Consider the following 21,080-nt stretch of genomic DNA (forward strand, 5'->3'; position numbering starts at 1 on the left):
CCTTTAGTATTGATTTGGAGCCTGAAGCAAAACCTATAGCTAAGGCACCATATCGGATGGCACCTGCGGAGTTGGCCGAGCTAAAGAAACAATTGGAATATCTATTGGAAAAGGGATTCATCCGGTCAAGCTCTTCACCTTAGGGAGCTCCTGTGCTATTTGTGAAGAAGAAGGACGGAAGTATGAGGCTGTGTTTCGATTATCGTGGTATCAACAACATCACGATAAAAGATAAGTATCCTCTTCCAAGGATAGACGAGTTGTTAGACCAACTAAAGGGAGCTAGTTGGTTTTCGAAGATTGATTTGGTGTCAGGGCATCACCAAATTCCTATTGCCGAGTCGGACACTATAAAGACGGCGTTTCAGACGAGGTATGGGCAGTACGAGTTTGTAGTTATGCCCTTTGGTCTCACAAACGCACCTGCGGCTTTCATGCGCTTGATGAATGAAGTGTTTCACGACTACCTTGATAAGTTCGTGATCATTTTCATTGATGACATTCTGGTGTATTTGAGAAGTAAGGAGGAGCACAACGAGCATCTGAGACTGGTTATGGAGAGGTTACGGAATCAGAAGCTATTTGCCAAGTTCAGCAAGTGCTCGTTTTGGAAGAGAGAGATAGGATTTCTGGGTCACATAGTATCAGGAGAGGGCGTGGCTGCTGATCCAGAAAAGGTCCAAGCCATACGAGAATGGCCTCGACCTACCACTGTGACAGAAGTGAGGAGTTTTCTTGGACTTGCGGGCTATTATCGGAAGTTTGTTAAGAACTTTTCCTCCATTGCAAAGTCTTTAACTAAACTTACCGCTAAAGGAGTTCCTTTCTTATGAGTTGAAGGAATCCTTCACGACCGCACCTGTGTTAGCTTTGCCCGAGCAAGGTAAACCTTACACGGTTTACACGGATGCTTCACGAGTTGGGTTAGGTTGTGTTCTTATGCAAGATGGGCGAGTCATCGCGTATGCCTCGCGACAACTACGGAAGCATGAGGATAACTACAGTACACATGACTTCGAGTTAGCGGCCGTGGTGTTCGCTTTGCGAATTTGGAGATCCTATTCGTATGGAGAAGAAGTGGAGGTATACACGGACCATCAAAGTCTTAAATACCTCTTCACTCAGCCAGATCTCAACCTGCGCCAGCGTAGGTGGATGGAGTTTGTGGCTGACTACGACATACAGATTCACTACCATCCTGGTAAAGCGAATGTTGTTGTGGACGCCTTAAGTCGAAGAAAGTTGGACGCAGATTTAGAAAAAGAAGTGGAGCTGTTGAACCAGGAGTTGAAACAAGTGAAGTTGGTCGTTTTGGAAGGGCAGACAAGTGAGCCATTGGGACTTCAAGCGGTGAATCAGGCCAGCTTGATTCAGAGAATTAGAGAGGAAAAACTTAAGGATGAGAAGCTGTTGAAGATCTCTGAGGAACTCAAAGGACAAGGCAGGCCAAGTAATGCTGGATACTACTTGGCCGAGGATGGAACCTTGCTAATTAATGGGAGGATCACGGTTCCTAAAGGGCAAGGGCTGAGACATGAGATACTAAGGATTTCACATCATTCTTTACATAGTATCCATCCTGGAAGTTTGAAGATGTACCGAGACGTGAGAAGATACTATCATTGGCCGGGCATGAAGAGGTCAGTAGCACAATGGGTTGCTCAGTGTGCAACTTGTCAACAAGTCAAGGTCGAGCATCAAGTACCAGGAGGATTGTTACAAAGTATTCCGATACCTCAATAGAAATGGGACTCGATTTCCATGGATTTCATTACCGGATTACCCACTGCGCCAGGTAGATCGAACAACTCGATATGGGTGATTGTGGATAGGTTAACCAAGGTCAAACACTTTTTGCCTATGCGGGACACTGATAAAGTTGAAGTTTTGGCCGAGCTATACATCGACCAAATCGTGAAATTACATGGTGTACCCTCAGACATCATCTCAGATCGCGATCCAAGGTTCACAGCATCATTCTGGGAAGCATTCCAAGAAGCCTTGGGAACTAAACTGTACAGAAGCACGGCGTTCCATCCAGAAACAGATGGCCAAACGGAGAGGACCATTCGGACCATCGAGGACATGCTGCGGATGTGTATTTTTGATTGGGCAGGAACTTGGGAGAAGCATTTACCATTGGTTGAGTTCTCGTATAACAACAGTCATCATTCGAGCATAGGGATGTGACCTTATGAAGCTTTATACGGAAGGCCATGCAAGACGCCTATGTGTTGGACGGAAGTGGGCGAAAGAAGAATATTTGGGTCACCTATTGTTCAGGAGACCATGATTAAGCCGGAGACGATTCAGGCCAACATGAAGAAGGCTCAAGACCGTCAGAAGAAGTACGCAGACTAGTCAAGAAGAGAGGTAACTTTCGAGATAGGAGATTGGGTCTATTTGAAAGTTACTGCACAGAAAGGGAAGGACGAATTTGGCAAGGTCGGGAAACTTAAGGTCAGGTTCATTGGTCCATACAAGATCATCGGGAAGGTTGGTGAGGTAGCTTACCGTTTGGATCTGCCAGCGGATATGCATCTACATCCTGTATTTCATGTTTCCATGCTTCGGAAACATATACGGGATCCAAGTGCTGTTGAACCCGAGAGACTAAAGGAGTTCAGGACAAACCATACGTATCCGGAAGGACCAATCAGATTGGCAGAACGGCGTATTCGGAAGCTCAAGAATCGTGAGATTGCTCAAGTACAAGTGTTCTGGAGAAGACAAAACAGGATTCATGTTACTTGGGAGGATGAAGCGAGATTTAAAACCGATCACCCGGAGTTTATCCGAGAGGACGTTGTGATGGATAAAGGAGGCCCCTCAGAGCCTTAGAATTCGAGGACGAATTCTGTTAACGGGGGGAGAATGCAGAAACCCTTAAAAAAAAAAAAGAGAATGGTTGAATATCTTTTGGGTTGTCGAGTCGCGGACGATCAGATTGTTCTTGTCTAAACCATGAGTCAAGTATGCCACTAGACAATGGTTAGAAAATGTGGTAGATTGATTCAAAGGACGTTTGAAGAATGACACTTTTGGAAGCACAAGAGGAAGATCGGAAATTGGGTGAAAAACCCTAAATTCCGGTATTATGGAATTTTTCAAAAAGCCGGAAGCTCGGGAAATATTTTTCCTTAAGATCAGAGTTTAAATGGAGGTTATTAAAAATACTCAGGCCATCAGAACGGGCGTAGAAATATATTTGGGATTGATCGCGGGACGAAAATTCACCGGAAAGGTCGAAATCGGCCGAATTGACCAAGAAGCTCGAGGTGGCTTGATGTGTATGTGTTCAGGACGTAGTGTCAAACTCCTGGGAGTATGTGGTGCTGCAGTACATGCAACCTGTACATGCAAGATGACAAGTGGAGCACGAGGTGGATCGGCCAAGCACGAGGTGTTGCAATGCATGCGACCGGGGCATGCGGCCAGACATGTGGAGGACATGCTGTCTCCTTGCATGGAGCCAGGCCATGCATCCAGACAGGTAGAGGGCGTGGTGTCATCATGCATGAGACTGAGACATGCAGCCAGCCATGTGAAGCACGAGGTGTCGCCGCGCATGCGTCTGGAGCCATGCGAACGGACATACGGGCTGCCGCACGGCTTGTTCCTGATTGGTTGCTGATTCCTATAAATAGTCCACGACCCCCTCTAATTTCAACCCATCCAGAACACATCAAACCTAGTTCCAAACGTAAAGAGAAAGCAAAGAATGAAAGATCGAGTTTCGATAGTTTTCGAGCGATTTAAGCAGTTTTCGAGAACAATTACTCTGCCGATTTGGAGTCAGCATCTGGAAATGGTTCTTTTCAAGTGAAGAGAAATCAGTTCTAGTGGACACCAGTTCAAGTGGAGATCAGTCAAGAAGAGGGTCTACTTGTGAATGTCGGGAAAGGGTTCGGATCGCAGAAGTTGGGTTTGGGGTCAACGCCACGGTCAACCAAAAACTGTGAGTTATAATCAATTGATTGCTGAGTTGTTTTCATGCAGGGTCCCGTTACTTGGATGTTGGATCATGGCAGGAGGACAGGTCTAACTGAGTAACAGTTTGACTAGTTAAAAATTGAGGTTAGGTTGATTAAGTTGATAGCATGCTTGTTATTGCTTGAGAACCGTAGTAGCATGCTAATGGTTAGGTTGATTGGTTAGTTAGCGAATGCGGAATGCTTAGATAATATCGCTAAGTTGTGGATAGTTAGGTATTCTGGAATTAGTCTTATGTTAGATTCTGGAATATGATTGATTGTGTTAATTTGCGATTAATACTAGGAACCTTGTGTTATTTTACCGGTTTTAGTATTAATCATATATTGGCCATAGAGCATTTGTGTAACACACAATGCTAGGCATGTTTGAGGTGGATGTGTTGATTGTGTGGTAATTAATCCTAGAAACCTTGTGTTATTTTTACCGGGGTTAGTATTAATCGTATATTGGCCGATAGAATTTATGTAACCCACAATGCTAGGCATATTGGGGTGAGTTAGTGTTCCTTCAGACCTCGTACCAGGCGGGTTCAAGGAAACCCCTTATTCGCTGGATAGGGAAGACTCAGATAGACGGGGTCATGGCCTATGGCTGAGTTATTACATGACGGTGTAATGTGGTAGTGACCCGAAGGACTGTGGACTGTCGCGCGGTGACCCGAAGGACAGTGGGCCGCGGTCGGTTGAAAGTTCCTTCTTCTGGCCTTTGTGGTAGGAAGATAGGATATTGCCGATAGTGAAGGAGGAACATAACGTCACCAGGGCCTGAGTTTGTTATATATATTATATCGTGTTTTGGGTTGTTAAACCCTGGTTTAAATCGAGTTTGAGTTTGGTGATGAGCTAATAATTAGCATAATGCTAGTTATCTTGCTATCGTTTCCGCTGTGTATTTTGGATATTGCTTATTGTTATTGAATTGTGTTGTTTGGCGAACCTCTCGCTTTAGATTGTTCGGGGTGGGATAGCGAGGGGTTGTATTTGTTAACTCACCCCTCACTCGTTGTTGTTTTCAGGTTACCAGTAGTGAGCTCATAGAAGGCGCGGGAGGCTAGGCTGGCTGGTGTAGATTTGCATCTTTTTGCTTAAGACGCTTTCAGAATATAAGTATGTACTTTCGCTTTCTTGGCATGCCACCACTTGTATAATATTTTGTGTATTGTAAACCAGATATTATATAAGATAAATAAAGTGAATGTTTTGTGAAAATGCCTGGTTGTTCTGATATTAGCTTGTCCGAGCTAACACAACGTCAGATTGGAGTACGGGTTGAGAAGCCTTAGGCTTTTGTCTGATGGGACGTGTTAGTGGGCGGCCTGGTCTAGTTACGAATTGCACTTTTTGTAACTTTGGCTGGATTTCCCGTTAACCCATCATGTAGCGCTCCTGAACCTTCGTAGACGGTCGGGCCATCGGTCATGTTCTTCTTTGATTGTTGGCCGGTGGTTCGACCTATGCCTAAAATGGTTCGGGGGTGTTACAGAGGTGGTATCAGAGCATGGTTTCGTCCATGCGTGACACAAGTGCTTTTTAACGATTTTATAGAGTCAAAGGAGTCGCAAAATGATGATTAGGAAACCAGCCGCTTCCCGTAGTAGGATTATGACTTACCCTTTTGATTGTGTGCAGATGGCTAATCGCGGGACAGGTGATGATGGACGAGGTCGGATATGGGGAGAGGGTTTGTATTGGACAGGCAGAGGATTGAGTTACAGATCAGATAAGAATAATGGAAATGGCATCAGTGAGATGTTTGGACACGATAGGAGCCATCTGCAGAGAACAAGATCTTTACCTGTTTACGATAACATTACTAGAGTGAGAGAAGACAGTATGGCTTGCTTTGAGCACTCTAATTTCTTCAAAGTAACAGCACCGGAGGAACGACCTGGCTAGTTAAGGCCAGGAGCATATCACCGACGGAAGAGACAAGCCAACCGGTGCTCACCGAAGGCGGACCGGGCGACCCATCCCAAAGTTCAACTACGAGCTTTTTAACTGCAACAACTTAAATATACGCTATTGGAGCTGGAATTACCGCGGCTACTGGCACCAGACTTGCCCTCCAGTGGATCCTCGTTAAGGGCTTTAGATTGTACTCATTCCAATTACCAGACTCAAAGAGCCCGGTATTGTTATTTATTGTCACTACCTCCCCGTGTCAGGATTGGGTAATTTGCACGCCTGCTGCCTTCCTTGGATGTGGTAGCCGTTTCTCAGGCTCCCTCCCCGGAATCGAACCCTAATTCTCCATCACCCGTTACCACCATGGTAGGCCACTATCCTACCATCAAAAGTTGACATGGCAGAAATTTGAATGATGCGTCGCCAGCACTAAGGCCATGCGATCCGTCGAGTTATCATGAATCATCAGAGCAACGGGCACAGCCCGCGTCAACCTTTTATCTAATAAATGTATCCCTTCCAGAAGTCGGGGTTTGTTGCACGTATTAGCTCTAGAATTACTACGGTTATCCGAGTAGTAGTTACCATCAAACAAACTTTAACTGATTTAATGAGCCATTCGCAGTTTCACAGTCTGAATTCGTTCATACTTACACATGCATGGCTTAATCTTTGAGACAAGCATATGACTACTGGCAGGATCAACCAGGTAGCATTCATAAATCAGGGCAAGACCACGTCATATTCCCGCAAACACATGGAAAGTGGGAACAGACGCAGACTTGACCGTCATCTTTTGTCCGGAGACAAACATGCTTAGCGGGACATAATTTCTTCGAGTCACCGCCACAATATTTCCGCAACCGAGATCTCAGCAAACAGCTTATTCACCTTTGCGAACAATGCATAAATTATGCAAAGACGCAAGGATCACAAGTGCCGGCTTATGTGTTCACGACTTCCCCACTGAAGGAGATGCCGCAAACAACATTTTAAGCAAAGCTTAAAAATTCCTTCTAGATAGGTATGCAACACATGCCCCAGATCAGTTCAACAAGCATAAAACTACGCTAGTGAAGAAACTGAGGAGGATAGTTGGTCTGTAGTTGGGTGCGCGAGCACAGAACCTACAAACACTAGCTATCCAATCACCACTCATACGCCAAATGTTCATTTGCCCCGCTAAAATCAATCTTTCCAACCACTCTTGATATGTAATCAAAAGAGCAACTGGAAGACGGGTGAAACCAGGCCAAGACCACACAAGCGCGAAAATTTGAAGTTAGGGACAAAACGGTCCGCCGGAAAATTCACCAGAAAAGTTACCGGAAAATTCACCGGAGACAATCTGGCCAACGACCTTAACCTAGCCATCGATAGTGTTGGACCGAGCAGTCCAACATTACATACCCATTCGGGTACTGAGGGTAGGCTCAAAAGAGTGCCTACCCCTTATATAGACAAAACACTATTTTTCAGTTTGTGACCAGTAGACATTGGTTGTGTTCCGGGAGTATTTTTAATGTAAAAAAAAATACTTCGAATTTGAATCTGATTTTTTGCATGCTTCATAAGAATGGATAAAGCTATTTTCTGGTACATTTTCACGATTTTCTTTTGCTTCTAACCATGTATTTTGCATGCTACAAAGTTCGGTGTTTCGTGGTCTAAACGGATTTCTACAGCAACTTTTGATCAACACTCGACATCCTAAACTCTTTGTTGACATATTTTGGATGTTTCCTTTCAGAAAAATTTCTTCAAAAATATTTATTTTTAAATTTTTGGCTTCTCGGGTGATTTTGGCTGTCCGTGGGTGATTTTGGCCCACGTGGGCTATCTGTTCAGTACACACAGGACGTCCGTGTGTGTCCGTCAGCACACACAGAACGTCTGTGGCTGTCCATCAGTACACATATCAGCACACTGGTCCTTGGACTCAGCACGCTGGCCCTTCCCGTGGACTGTTTGGGTGATTTTGGCCCATTTTGGTCCTTGGACTCAGCACGCTGGCCCTTCCAGTACACACAGGACGCCCGTGGGTGTCCGCCAGCACACACAGGACGTCTGTGGCTCTCCGTCAGTACACACAGGACGTCCGTGGCTGTCCGTGTGTGTCCATCAGCGCACATAGGACGTCCGTGGCGGTCCATCAGTACACATATCAGCACGTTGGTCCTTGGACTCAGCACGCTGGCCCTTCCCGTGGACTGTTCGGTGATTTTGGCCCACGTGGGCTGTGTGTTCAGTACACACAGGACGTCCGTGGGTGTCCGTCAGCAACCACAGGACGTCTGTGGGTGTCCGTCAGCACACACAGGACGTCCGTGGCTGTCCGTGTGTGCCGTGTGTGTCCGTGTGTGTCCGTCAGCACACACAGGACGTTTGTGGCTGTCCATCAGTACACATATCATCACGTTGGTCCTTGGACTCAGCACGCTGACCCTTCCCGTGGACTGTTCGGATGATTTTGGCCCACGTGGGCTGTTTGTTCAGTACACACAGGACGTCAGTGGGTGTCCATCAGCACACACAGGACGTCCGTGTGTGTCTATCAGCACACACAGGACCTCTGTGGCTGTCCGTGTGTATCCGTGTGTGTCCGTCAGCACACACAGAACGTCAGTGGCTGTCCATCAGTACACATATCAGCACGTTGGTCCTAGGACTCAGCAAGCTGACCCTTCCCGCGGACTGTTCGGGTGATTTTAGCCCACGTGGGCTGTCTGTTCAGTACACACAGGACGTCCGGGGGTGTCCGCCAGCACGCTGGCCCTTCCCGTGGACTGTTTGGGTGATTTTGGCCCATGTGGGCTGTCTGTTCAGTACACACAGGACGTCCGTGGGTGTCCGCCAGCACACACATGACGTTTGTGGCTGTCCGTGGCTGTCCGTCAGCACACACAGAACGTCTGTGGCTGTCCATCACTTTACATATCAGCACGCTGGTCCTTGGACTCAGCACGCTGGCCCTTCCCGTGGACTGTTTGGGTGATTTTGGCCCACGTGGGCTGTCTGTTCAGTACACATAGGACCTCCGTGGGTGTTCGCCAGCACACAGGACGTCCGTGGCTGTCAGTCAGCACACACAGGACGTCCGTGTGTGTCCGTCAGCAAACACAGGACGTCCGTGGCTGTCCATCAGTACACATATCAGCACGCTGGCCCTTCCCGTGGACTGTTCGGGTGATTTTGGCCCACGTGGGCTGTCTGTTCAGTACACACAGGACGTCCATGGGTGTCCGCTAGCACACACAGGACGTCCGTGGGTGTCCGTCAGCACACAGAGGACGTCCGTGGCTGTCCGTGTGTGTCCGTGTTTGTCTGTCAGCACACACAGGACGTCTGTGGCTGTCCATCAGTACACATATCATCACGTTGGTCCTTGGACTCAGCATGCTGACCCTTCCTGTGGACTGTTCGGATGATTTTGGCCCACGTGGGCTGTCTGTTCAGTACACACAGGATGTCCGTGGGTGTCCGTCAGCACACACACAGGACGTCCGTGTGTGTCTGTCAGCACACACAGGACGTCTGTGGCTGTCTGTGTGTGTCCGTGTCTGTCCGTCAGCACACACAGGACGTCTGTGGCTGTCCATCAGTACACATATCAGCACGTTGGTCTTTGGAGTCAGCACGCTGACCCTTCCCGCGGACTGTTCGGGTGATATTGGCCCACATGGGCTGTCTGTTCAGTACACACAGGACGTCCGGGGGTGTCCGCTAGCACACACAGGACGTCTATGGCTGTCCGTGTGTGTTCGTGTGTGTCCGCCTGTGTCCGTTAGCACACACAGGACATCCGTGGCTGTCCATCAGTACACATATCAGCACGTTGGTCCTTGGCCTCAGCACGCTGGCCCTTCCCGTGGACTGTTTGGGAGATTTTTGTCATCCGTGTGTGTCCGTTCAGTACACACAGGACGTCCGTGTGTGTCCGTCAGCACACACAGGACGTCCGTGGCTGTTCGTGTGTGTCCGTCAGCACACACAGAACGTCCGTGGCTGTCCATCAGTACACATATCAGCACGCTGGCCGTTCCCATGGAATGTTTGGGGTATTTTGGCCCACGTGGTCTTTCTGTTCATGATGAGGCCATCCAAGTAGAGGTTCCCATAGTTAGGCGCGGTCCGACTACCCGGAGTGGAACCAGGGCCTTGCGAGAAGGTTTCACCAAAGCTGTCCAACAATCCTTGATCAAGATGGACAGACTGACCAGGACCAGCTGTTGATTGAGAAGATGGTCCAGTTGAAGATTCAAGATCAAGCCGGCCCAACGTAAGTTCTGGACGCGGCCGACCCGATCCAGTTCAGACTCAACCAAGCCGGACTTCTCATTTCCACATCCGAGCTTGGTCCGGACTCAGTTTCCATTTCATCCACTCCAACTCTTCCCGGTTCTGAGATCTAGCCAACCACCAAGGGGAGTAGCATGTGTTGTACTCTTTTTCCTCACCAGGTTTTGTCCCTTTGGGTTTTCTTGGTAAGGTTTTAATGAGGCAACATGCAAGCATGCTATTAGCCTTGGTCTAGGCCTTCTCAAACCGACAACCAGATGTCTGGTTTATTTTAATTTATTTGGTTAAGACTTTGGGCTATTGTTTCAGCCTCATTTTCGGCCAGCTTGTTTAAGGCCTTTTATCTTTGAGTCCCATAAGGGGTAAACCCTATATAACCTCATGAAGTTGGCGATTCTTGCCCAAGTCTTTGATGAAATAATTTTGCCTTTGCAAACCTAGAAACCCTAAGTCTTTTTCCTGTGAGAAACAAGAGAGAGCAGCCGAGTCTTATCAAGCTTCAACCACCAAGCTTGTGGCGATTCTTCCTTTTTTTTTTTTTTTTGAATTATACAGAGGTATCCTGGCCCCACAGAAGTGATCCAGACTAGGCACGTGTTGCACGTGTCGGTCCTCTGTCCCTGGCGATGCGAAATGTTAATTCCCCAGTGGCCGGGATTCGAACCCAGGTGGCGGTACTCACAGCTGTAAGCCCTTTACCACTAGAGCTAGAAGCCCCGGTTAGCGATTCTTCACCTCCATTCCATCCATCGATTTGCCTTGAGAGTGATACACATCCAGCAAGTCAAATCCCATAGCTATCCACCTACATCCACTGTTCTTGTTGAGAGAGATACACATCCAGCAACAAGGATCCATCCCCCATATCTCTATCCTTTTCTTATTTTGTTCTATCTTGCTTCATATAGTTCTAGATTTTCCATTCATTATAAAAACCCATAAAAAGTCATATTTGCTTCTGTTCTTCATTTATCATTTAGTTTCTTTCTGTTCATCATTTTGATTCATAAAAACTCATAAAAATAGCACTCTTTTGTTTCAGGAACCAGATCGGCCATCTCCCACTCCATCGCGTCTGTCTAGCCGCTCCATAGCCGTCCGTCCGTTCTGTCCAGTCCGAGTTCTTGAACCTCCGACCGTCCATCCGTGTAGTCTGAATCCCGGCCTGTATCATTTTGGTATCAGAGCTCAAAGCTCCTACACCTTCGGTTGTATCTTATCCCTTTTTACTTTTGTTATTTGCTTGGTTCATCCTCTTGTCTTTCAAAAAAAATTTTTTGCACTTGTTCTTGCTGTTCTTGGCGAGTTCAAACTGGTTTTCTTGCATATCTTTTGATCCATTTTTGTGCATCTTTCATTCAAGTAACTTGTTTTTGGCATCCATCGATTTTTACTTTCCTTTTTGATCGGATTTCCATTTAATTGCATTTAATTTTCTTGGCTTGCACTTCAAGTTTTTCCATATTAAAAAAAAAAAGATTGTACTTTCCCATTTTTAAATTTTCGATTTTAACAAATAAAAAAAGGGAAGTTTTACCTTCATTGCATACTTTAGTTAAATATCCTTTCCTTCTTCTTTGATTCTTTGCAAGTCACTTTTTCTTTCCTCTCTTGTCGCAGGAAAACATGGGAGACCTAAATGGAGCACCAACACAAGCCGAGATTAATGCTCAGCTGATGGCTAACCATGCTGAACTCCAAGCCGCACTGGCTACTGGGACTGAGCAGCTGGCTCAGATAGCAGGAAGGGATCGAGCTAATGTTCCACGGCCAAGGAGGAGAAACCAAGCCATTCCGGAAGAGCAACAGTCCCAATACAGTGAGGACAACTCGGACACTGACCGTACCGAACCGGAAGAGCCGCGGCGCGAACGGGCCGGACGTGGGAACCGACGGGAGTATCGGGTCCAAGGCGATGGAGCCGCCCGGTCCAAAAGAGATTCCGAGACGATGATGTAGCTTGGCAAGGAGGCAAGGATCTCAAACTTACTCCTCCAACCTTTGCTGAAAAGGTTGACCCGGACGCCTACATTGAATGGGAGAGGCGCATGGAGTACATCTTTGAGTACTACCGCTACCGCTATACCGAGGCCAAGATGATCGCCTTAGCCGCAGCCCAACTGACGGACAATGCCTTAACCTGGTGGGACAGGGAAGTAGCGAGGTTGGCAGAGTTTATAGGATTGAGACTTGGGATGAGATGCGAGCTAAGCTCCGTGCAAGGTATATTCCCTCATACTATCAGCAGGACTTACTAAAACGTTTTCGAAAGTTGTCTCAGGGTACTAGGTCCGTAGAGGAGTACTTTGAGGAGTTTGAGGCTCTCAAGAACAAGCTCAGGACGCGCGAGACCGAAGAGGTTATGATGGCTCAGTTCTTGGAAGGCCTTCAAGACCGTATCGCTCGCAAGGTGGAGAGGCAGACCTACATCAACTTCAATGATCTCCTCCACTATGCCATCCAGGCAGAGCAGCACATTAAAAGGAAGAACGCCTCTAGTGCCAGGAGAAAGACGCCATGGGCTCCATCCAGATCCAAAGGGGTTGAGAAGAACAAATCCATTGAAGTGGAAAATCGGTTCAAGAAGAGCCAATCCGACAGTCCAAACCAGGTTCATCCGAACCAGGTAAGGGACAAAACCAAGCTCAAAGAAATCGTGATATTACTTGTTTCAAAATGTCAGGGGAAGGGGCACTACGCCAGGGACTGTCCGAACAAGCGTGTCATGATCCTTAAGGCAGACGGCGAGTATGAGTCCCAAGACGAGGCCCGATGTAGAGATGGCTGACTCAGGTGATGAGATAGTGGACTATAGCTGAAAACTGGTGAGCTGGTGGTGGTCAGACGAGCTCTCCGTGCTCCTCTTTGATCCAGAAAACCGTCCAACGAGAGAACATCTTACATACTAGATTAGCATGGAGGGCAAGGTATGTAGTCTAATTCTTGATGGTGGCTCTTGCACTAATGTGGCCAGCAGGTACCTTGTTGACAGTTAGGACTAGCAAGTTGCCACACCCCGGCCATACAAGCTCAAGTGGCTCAATGATGAGACGAGCTTAAAATCTCGGAGCAAGTTGTTGTTATTCCTTTTGTATTGGTAAGTACCAGACCAGGGGAAGTGTGATGTGGTTCCTATGCAAGCCGGCCATCTACTGTTAGGAGAGGCCTTGGCAGTTTTTTGGACAAGGAGACCATTCCCATGGGAGGACTAACATCTACAGCTTTACCCACACAACAAGAAGCACAACCTGGCTCCTCTCATTCCACAAGAGGTGTACGAGATGCAGAGGGCCATGGATCAGTCTGGGCTGTTTAGTAAAACTAACCTTACATCTCTTCTTAGTACATTGATTAAAATCATTGCAGCAAGACACACAGGTGCTACTAATGGTTTTTCAAGGAATGTTGTTTTGCAGGCTTGAGGCACCAGATTGTCCAGCTGAGATGCAATATATAATGACCAGTACAAGGACGTGTTCCCTGAGAGATACCAGCCGCTTACCACCCCTCCGAGACATCGATCATCAGATAGACTTTGTGCCAGGTGCCCCACTTCCAAACCGAGACGCGTACCGAGTCAATCCGGAGGAGGCTAAGGAGCTGGAGAGAAAGGTCCAAGGACCTCATGGACAAGGGGTACATTCGAGAGAGTCTCAGCCCATGTGCAGTTCCCGTCCTCTTGGTGCCTAAGAAGGATGGAACATGGCGTATGTGTGTTGATTGCCGAGCCATCAACAACATCACCAGAAAATATCGGTAGCCCATTCCTAGACTTGATGATATGTTAGAGAAACTGAGTGGTTCCACAGTGTTTTCCAAGATTGATCTTAGGATGGCTATCACCAAGTTCGGATGAAGTAGGGGATGTGGGAAGACTGCTTTCAAGACCAAGCAAGGCTTGTATGAGTGGCTGGGGATGCCCCGTTGGTCTTACCAACGCCCCTACACACCTTCATGAGGCTTATAAATGAGGTTCTAAGGCCCTACATTGGTAAATTGTGTATTGTTGTCTATTTTGATGACATATTGATCTTGATCAGTCAGTGCTTATCCGATCACATTAGTCATGTAGAACAGTTTTTGAAGGGCTCAGGCAGGAAGGACTCTTTGCCAATCTCAAGAAGTGTGTATCTTGCACTGACCAGTTAATATTTTTTTTTTAGGCTTTGTGTTGTGAGCTCACAGGGTTTGAAGGTTCGATGAGGGCAGAAGATCAAGGCCATCCAAGACTGGCCCACACCGACCACTATTGGGCAAGTCCGAAGTTTCCATGGCCTAGCCAGCTTCTATAGGCAGTTTGTCAAGGACGTCAGCACCATTGCGCTCCATGACCTCAGTGATCAAGAAGAATGTATCCTTTGTTGGGGCCCCTGCCAAGAGGAGTCTTTCAACAAGCTTAAATATAGTTTAACTCAGCATGCACCCGTTCTTACACTCCCTGATTTTAATAAAACTTTTGAGATGAGTGTGATGCATCAGTACAGGCATTGGAGCTGTCCTTACTCAAGGGGGCCGACCAGTGGCATCTTTAGTGAGAAATTGAGTGGAGCTGCCCTCAACTACCCAAACCTATGAAAAAGAGCTATACGCTCTAGTAAGGTCCCTTGAAACTTGGCAGCATTACCTATTGTCTAAGGAATTTGTTATTCATACAGATCATGTAGACAACTTAAGCACTTGAGGGGACAGACCACACTCAAGAAGAGGCACGCCAGATGGCTCGAGTTCGGGAGACCTTTCCCTATGTGATCAAGTGCAAGAAGGGCAAAGACAATGTGGTGGCCGATGCACTGTGCCCGGGAGACACACTCTCATTGTGACCATGGAGGCCAAGATCATGGGTTTCGAACATATTAAAGAATCTATGCCCACTGATCTTGATTTTAATGAAGTTCTCAGAACACTGAGAAGGGGGCTTTCGGGCCATACTACCAGCAAGAGGGTTCCTGTTCAAGGGAAAGAGGTTGTGCATTCCAAAGGAGCCATGAGGGAACTGCTGGTTCGGGAGGCTGTTGGGGTCAAAAACGGTACGACAAATTTAACATTAAAAACGTCCGAGGAAGAAACTAAGAATTCCTCCGAAGAGTACTTTTCGAAATAGATTCTTCCTTACGAAAAAGCTTTACGGAAGAAAGAATCGAGATGTCCGACGAAAGCCGCTCGGTCGCTACATAGCGACCGAGCTCGAGCCAAAGCTCGGTCGCTACGTAGCGACCGAGCTCGAGCCAAAGCTTGGTCGCTACGTAGCGACCGAGCGATCGTCCCGCTCGGTCGCTACGTAGCGACCGAGTCCTCCTGCTCGGTATCTGCGTAGCGACCGGGCTCGAGCCGAAGTTCGGTCGCTGTGTAGCGATTAAACTCTTCCGGACATCGACAGACATCAATCCATGCATTCTCGTCAAATCTTCGAACGCTATCTCCCGAAGACCGTAGCAAGCTCAGACCATGTTTTCCGCTATTCCAATTCATCGATCAAGCTTCGCGGATGAGAAACCGCGGAAAATTCGTAGTAAACGTGTCGAGTCGGAAGACGGCCCAAAGGGACCTAAAACACGACTCGAGGCCCATCCTACGATTTCCTAACCTAAAACCCGTAAACCGCAGCACGGTTTACGCTTGGCCCACTAGGAAGGATAAATGTCAAGTTTCCGCGGATAAATACAGAAGTTTTGAAGATAATTGTGAAGATCGAGAAAAATGGAATATCTCCATTTTTATGCTATGACGGCTTAAGGGCAGAAGAGTAAAAGCGTAAACCGACCTTGGAGCTAGTATATAAGGAGTCCTAGGCGAGGAGCATGAGGGAGAACTTTTTTCAGAGAAAACTTAGCACTTAGAGCAATTTAGGCAATTTTCCGTTTTTGTTATTTCGAACTGCGACTCAATTAGGTTTAGCCGTCTTAGGGTTGCTAGAACTAGGAATCTTGCCGACAGCTCTCGAGCCCAGGCTTATACCTTGTTGTAAACGCTCATACGCAAATTCGGAATAAGATCTTCTTTGCCTCTTTTTCGATTTCTTATTCTTTATCGTTGTTACTCTCGTGTTCTGATTGCTTGACGTGTGGTAATTAGCAGATATCCGGTCCTCTGGGAAATTAGGGTTTTCCTAGTTTCCTTATTTAAAACGGAAATCGACGGTGCGAATTTCGGTTCCCACAGTTTGGCTCTAGAAGGAGGGGAACATACGGATCAATCTAACCCGCAAAAGCCACTCAACGATCAGGACCAGTTTGCAAGATTCGACGATGCGCGAACGTTATCTCATTCAAGGGGGGAGCAACGATCGATCGAGCCAAACCTCAAAACGACCTACTTGTTATCGAGTTGACGATTCAAGATATCGACGTCGCTAGAGTGCTAATCGGTACCGGAAGTTCGGCCGATATCATCTTCAAAGACACTCTCGAAAAGATGGGGATCAATCAATCCGAAGTCACGAAATGCCCAAGCCCACTGCTGGGGCTTTCGGGGGAAACGACCATGGCCTACGGATCGATTAATCTCGCTGTCAAAGCCGGAACCGTGACGAACGTCACAGAGTTTCTAGTTGTTGACCGTCCTGCATCTTACAACGTTATCATGGGAACGCCACGCCTGAACACCATGCGTGCAATCCCATCAATCTACCATCTTTGCCTCAAGTTCCCGACCCTAACGGAGTCAAGGTAATTTGGGGAAATCCGAGAGTTTCACAGGTTTGTTTCGCCGCGGAACTGAAGCGAAAGAGACCGATCCTCGAAATCACTCCTAGAAAAGCGGAGAGAAAGACCTCCAGCAAAGATACACGAAGTCAGGATTCAGCGGAATTCTTCTGGCAGTCTCGCAGTTTCGCAGCTCTAGATGAAAAACGCGAGCCAACATGCGAACCCGTGGTAACGATCTGTCTAGACGAAGCCTTCCCAGAACGCTGCGTCGAGATTTGAGCCAATCTCCACGAACCTTTAAGGACAGAACTCATAACCTGTCTTAAAAAGAACCTTAATACTTTCGCATGGGCTGCAGAAGATATGCCGGGAATCGAGATTAACATAACATGTCACGAGCTGAATATCGACCCAACGTTCAAACCCGTCAAACAGAAAAGGCGGAAACTAGGACCCGAACGTGCTGCCTGCAGTAAACGATGAGGTCGAAAATTGCTTAAAGTTGGGTCGATAACAGAAGTAAGGTACCCGGACTGGCTCGCCAACCCCGTAGTAGTCAAAAAGAAGACGGGAAGTGGCGAGTTTGCGTGGATTTTACCGACCTAAACAAGGCTGTCCAAAGGATAGTTTCCCTTTACCACATATCGATCGATTGGTAGAAGCAACAGCGGGCAACGAACTCTTATCCTTCATGGATGCCTTCTCAGGTTATAATCAAATTAGGATGAATCCCGACGATCGTGAAAAGACTGCGTTCATTACCGATCGCGGAACTTATTGCTACAAGGTAATGCCCTTTGGCCTCAAAAACGCTGGTGCAACTTACCAACGACTCGTGAACCGAATGTTCTCCAAACAACTCGGAAAAACGATGGAGGTTTATATCGACGACATGCTCGTCAAATCCCTCAAAGCAAGAGATCACGTGTCACATCTCGAAGAATGCTTTGCACAACTAAATTCCCATAACATGAAGCTCAACCCGACAAAATGTAGATTCGCCGTGGCATCAGGGGAATTCCTCGGCTACTTGGTCACATACCGCGGCATCGAAGCAAATCCAAACAGATCAACGCTCTAATCGAGATGGCTTCACCAAAGAATAAACGGGAAGTCCAAAGACTGACCGGCAGAATCGCAGCACTTAACCGATTTATTTCACGATCAACAGATAAGTGCCTGCCCTTCTACGACGTCCTGCGAGGAAATAAAAATTCGAATGGTCGAAGAGTGCGAAAACGCCTTCCAACAGCTGAAGCGTTATTTAGCTACTCCTCCAGTCCTCGCAAAACCCGTGGAAGGGGAGCCTTTATTCTTGTACATCGCGGTGTCAGCAACGGCCGTAAGCGGAGTCCTGATCAGGGAAGAACGCGGGGAGCAGAAACCTATTTTTTACATAAGCAAAACCCTTGCTGGATGCCGAATCTAGGTATCCATTGATGGAAAAATCGGCATGCGCGGCTGTAACATCGGCCCGAAAACTAAGACCATATTTCCAATCCCACACAATCGTCATCCTCACGACTTTTCCCTTACGGAAAATTTTGCATAGCCCAAGTCAATCAGGCCGACTGGCTAAGTGGGCGGTCGAGTTGAGCGAGTATGACATCGAATACCGACCAAGGACGAGCGCAAAATCACAAGTGCTCGCAGACTTCTTGGTCGAACTTCCAACGGGAACAATAATCAATGAGGAACCAAATTCCACCTGGCTCCTCCACGTCGATGGATTCTCAGCCAAGCAAGGATCAGGTATCGGGATCCATCTCACATCTCCAGCGAGCGAGATCTTGGAACAATCGTTCAAGCTGGAATTCCATGCCTCAAACAACGAGGCCGAATACGAAGCATTAATCGCAGGTCTACGTTTGGCTCACGGCTTAAAAATACGTAATCTCCACGCTTACTGCGACTCCCAGTTAGTGGCCAGTCAATTCAGCAGAGAGTATGAACCCAGAGACAAACGGATGGACGCGTACCTCAAACTGGTCCAAGGTCTAGCTCAAGACTTCGACTGTTTCGCCCTTACCCGGATCCCCCGTTCCGAGAATGTCCAGGCGGACGCCCTCGCGGCCCTAGCATCAAGTTCCGATCCAGGACTCAAAAGGGTAATTCCGGTTGAATTCATCGAACATCCGAGTATCAGACCGCCAGTCGTCGTCAATCTCATAGAGGGTCAAGACGACAGAGAAGAAGATTACGATACCACCACCATCGGAGCAATCTGATTACGGCTGTGATACCCCATGGCTTCAGACGATTCGATCGAGACTACAATTGTCGACGGGCAACTGCCCGCCGAAAAATGGGCGCTCGCAAGGTCCGAACACAGGCCGCACGCTACGTAACAGTGGATGGCGAAATCTACAAATGGAGATTCTCCGGACCACTCCTGACGTGCCTGGAAGGAGAAAAGGCGAGGAAAGTAATGGAGGAAATACATTCCGGCTCCTGCGGCAACCAATCTGGCGGAAGATCACTAGCCGTGAAAATCAAACGCCATGGATACTATTGGCCAACAATGATCGGAGATTGCGAGAAATTCGCACGAAAATGCAAAAAATGCCAAAGCATGCGCCAACTATCCGACAACCAGCCGAAGTTCTTTCCTCCATCACATCGCCTTATCCCTTTATGCGCTGGGCCATGGATATTGTCGGACCTCTGCATAATTCAAAGCAAAAGCGTTTCCTTCTAGTCCTTACCGATTTTTCTCAAAATGGGTAGAGGCGGACTCGTACGCAAGTATAAAAGACGTCCAAGTCAAGATTTCGTATGGAAAAACATCATCTGTAGGCATGGAGTTCCTTACGAAATCGTAACCGATAACGGGTCTCAGTTCATTTCCACCCGATTCGAGGCATTCTGCGAAAAATGGAAGATACGACTCAACAAGTCAACTCCCAGATATCCCAGTGCAACGGACAGGCTGAAACATTCAACAAGACCATTCTCGACGGACTTAAGAAACGCTTAGAGGCCAAAAAAGCAGATGGGCCGATGAACTCGAGGGAGTCCTCTGGTCTCACCGTACCACCCAAGGCGAGCAACGGGAGAAACTCCCTTCGCCCTGGTATACGGCACGGAATGCATGATTCCCGCAGAAGTAGAATTTCCCGGTGTTCGAAGAAGGTTCTTACCCGAACGAGAGGAATTCAACGATGCTATGCTCTTGGATGATCTCGACCTCATTAACGAGCGCCGAATCGAGCGCTCAGCGCATCCGAATTCAAACTACGAGCACGCCGCTGCAAGATACTATAATTCAACGTACGGAATCGTAGGTTCAATCAGGGAGATCTGGTCCTTCGCAAAGTCTTCCAAAACACCCGCTGAACGAATCGCGGGAAAACTCAGAGCAAACTGGGAAGGTCCCTATAAAATCAAAAATCGTCCGACCAGGTTCTTACGAAATAGCCAACATGCAGGGCATAAAAATCCCTAGAACCTGGAACGCGATGCATCTCAAAAATACTATCACTAAACAAACCAACTCGCAATCGCTGAACTACGAGATGTCTTGATCTCCGCAAGAGTACGTAGGCAGTTTGTCGAAAGGCAAATCAGCTGTCCCCCCTCATTAAAAAAGGGGGGAGTGGGTACGTATACTCGTATACTCCCAAAAAAATCGAAAACTTCTTACCACCGCTTTTGGTGTTTTCGACTTATCAAAACATCCTCACCCGTCAAATCAGAACGAGGTCTTCGGAATTAGTCGGCCGCTTAGGAAAAGCAACCTTTAGCATCGCGAGACGTCGCAAAAGATGCCTCAAAGTTTATTTCTTTCGAGCGAACGAAACTCCGTCACAAAAAGGTATATATATATGCACACACTAACACTTATTTTGCGCAAAATATTCAAAACAACGGCACGTGCCACCAAGTCCGATGCTGATCACCTCGAACTCACAAACGTCCTAAACAGACATAGCCATCTCACGGAGATGACTCTCTTACATCCGACACAAGGATAATAGCGCTATAAAAGAAATCCGAAATTTTGGTCTAGCACTTCCGGTCTCCGGAGAGATGCTCGGTTCGTATCAAACAAGTCATATAAGCCGAGAACCTATTCGCGGACTTTACATCGATACGAATCAGGAAGATATCGCGACAGGAAAAACGATAGCCGGTTAGTCACCGCACAATCCTTAAACCGAAAGTAAACCTAGGTCTTGCCCTAAACCAGCGCACTGGTCTCTAACATCTCAAAGACATGATATCGAAAGATAAGAGA

General features: G+C 47.4%; 1 protein-coding gene across 1 annotated transcript; it reads left to right on the forward strand.

Moving 5' to 3' along the window:
- The first annotated feature begins 2,289 nt into the window (after positions 1-2,289).
- On the forward strand, positions 2,290-2,841 carry LOC117129844. Its single transcript, XM_033283074.1, has 2 exons — positions 2,290-2,338; positions 2,411-2,841. The coding sequence occupies exons 1-2, from the start codon at positions 2,290-2,292 to the stop codon at positions 2,839-2,841; spliced, it is 480 nt and encodes a 159-aa protein (XP_033138965.1).
- Positions 2,842-21,080: the final 18,239 nt, after the last annotated feature.

The sequence above is a fragment of the Brassica rapa genome, unplaced genomic scaffold, assembly GCF_000309985.2.
Source record: "Brassica rapa cultivar Chiifu-401-42 unplaced genomic scaffold, CAAS_Brap_v3.01 Scaffold0202, whole genome shotgun sequence".
NCBI classification, from domain to species: domain Eukaryota; kingdom Viridiplantae; phylum Streptophyta; class Magnoliopsida; order Brassicales; family Brassicaceae; genus Brassica; species Brassica rapa.

What these genes read in the sequence shown, in the direction of transcription:
- LOC117129844 (XM_033283074.1), top strand. Translation starts at nt 2,290, where the DNA reads ATGATTAAGCCGGAGACGATTCAGGCCAACATGAAGAAGGCTCAAGAC. An exon ending in CATGAAGAAGGCTCAAGACC is followed by an intron (nt 2,339 to 2,410) that starts GTCAGAAGAAGT and finishes TCTATTTGAAAG; the next exon opens with TTACTGCACAGAAAGGGAAG.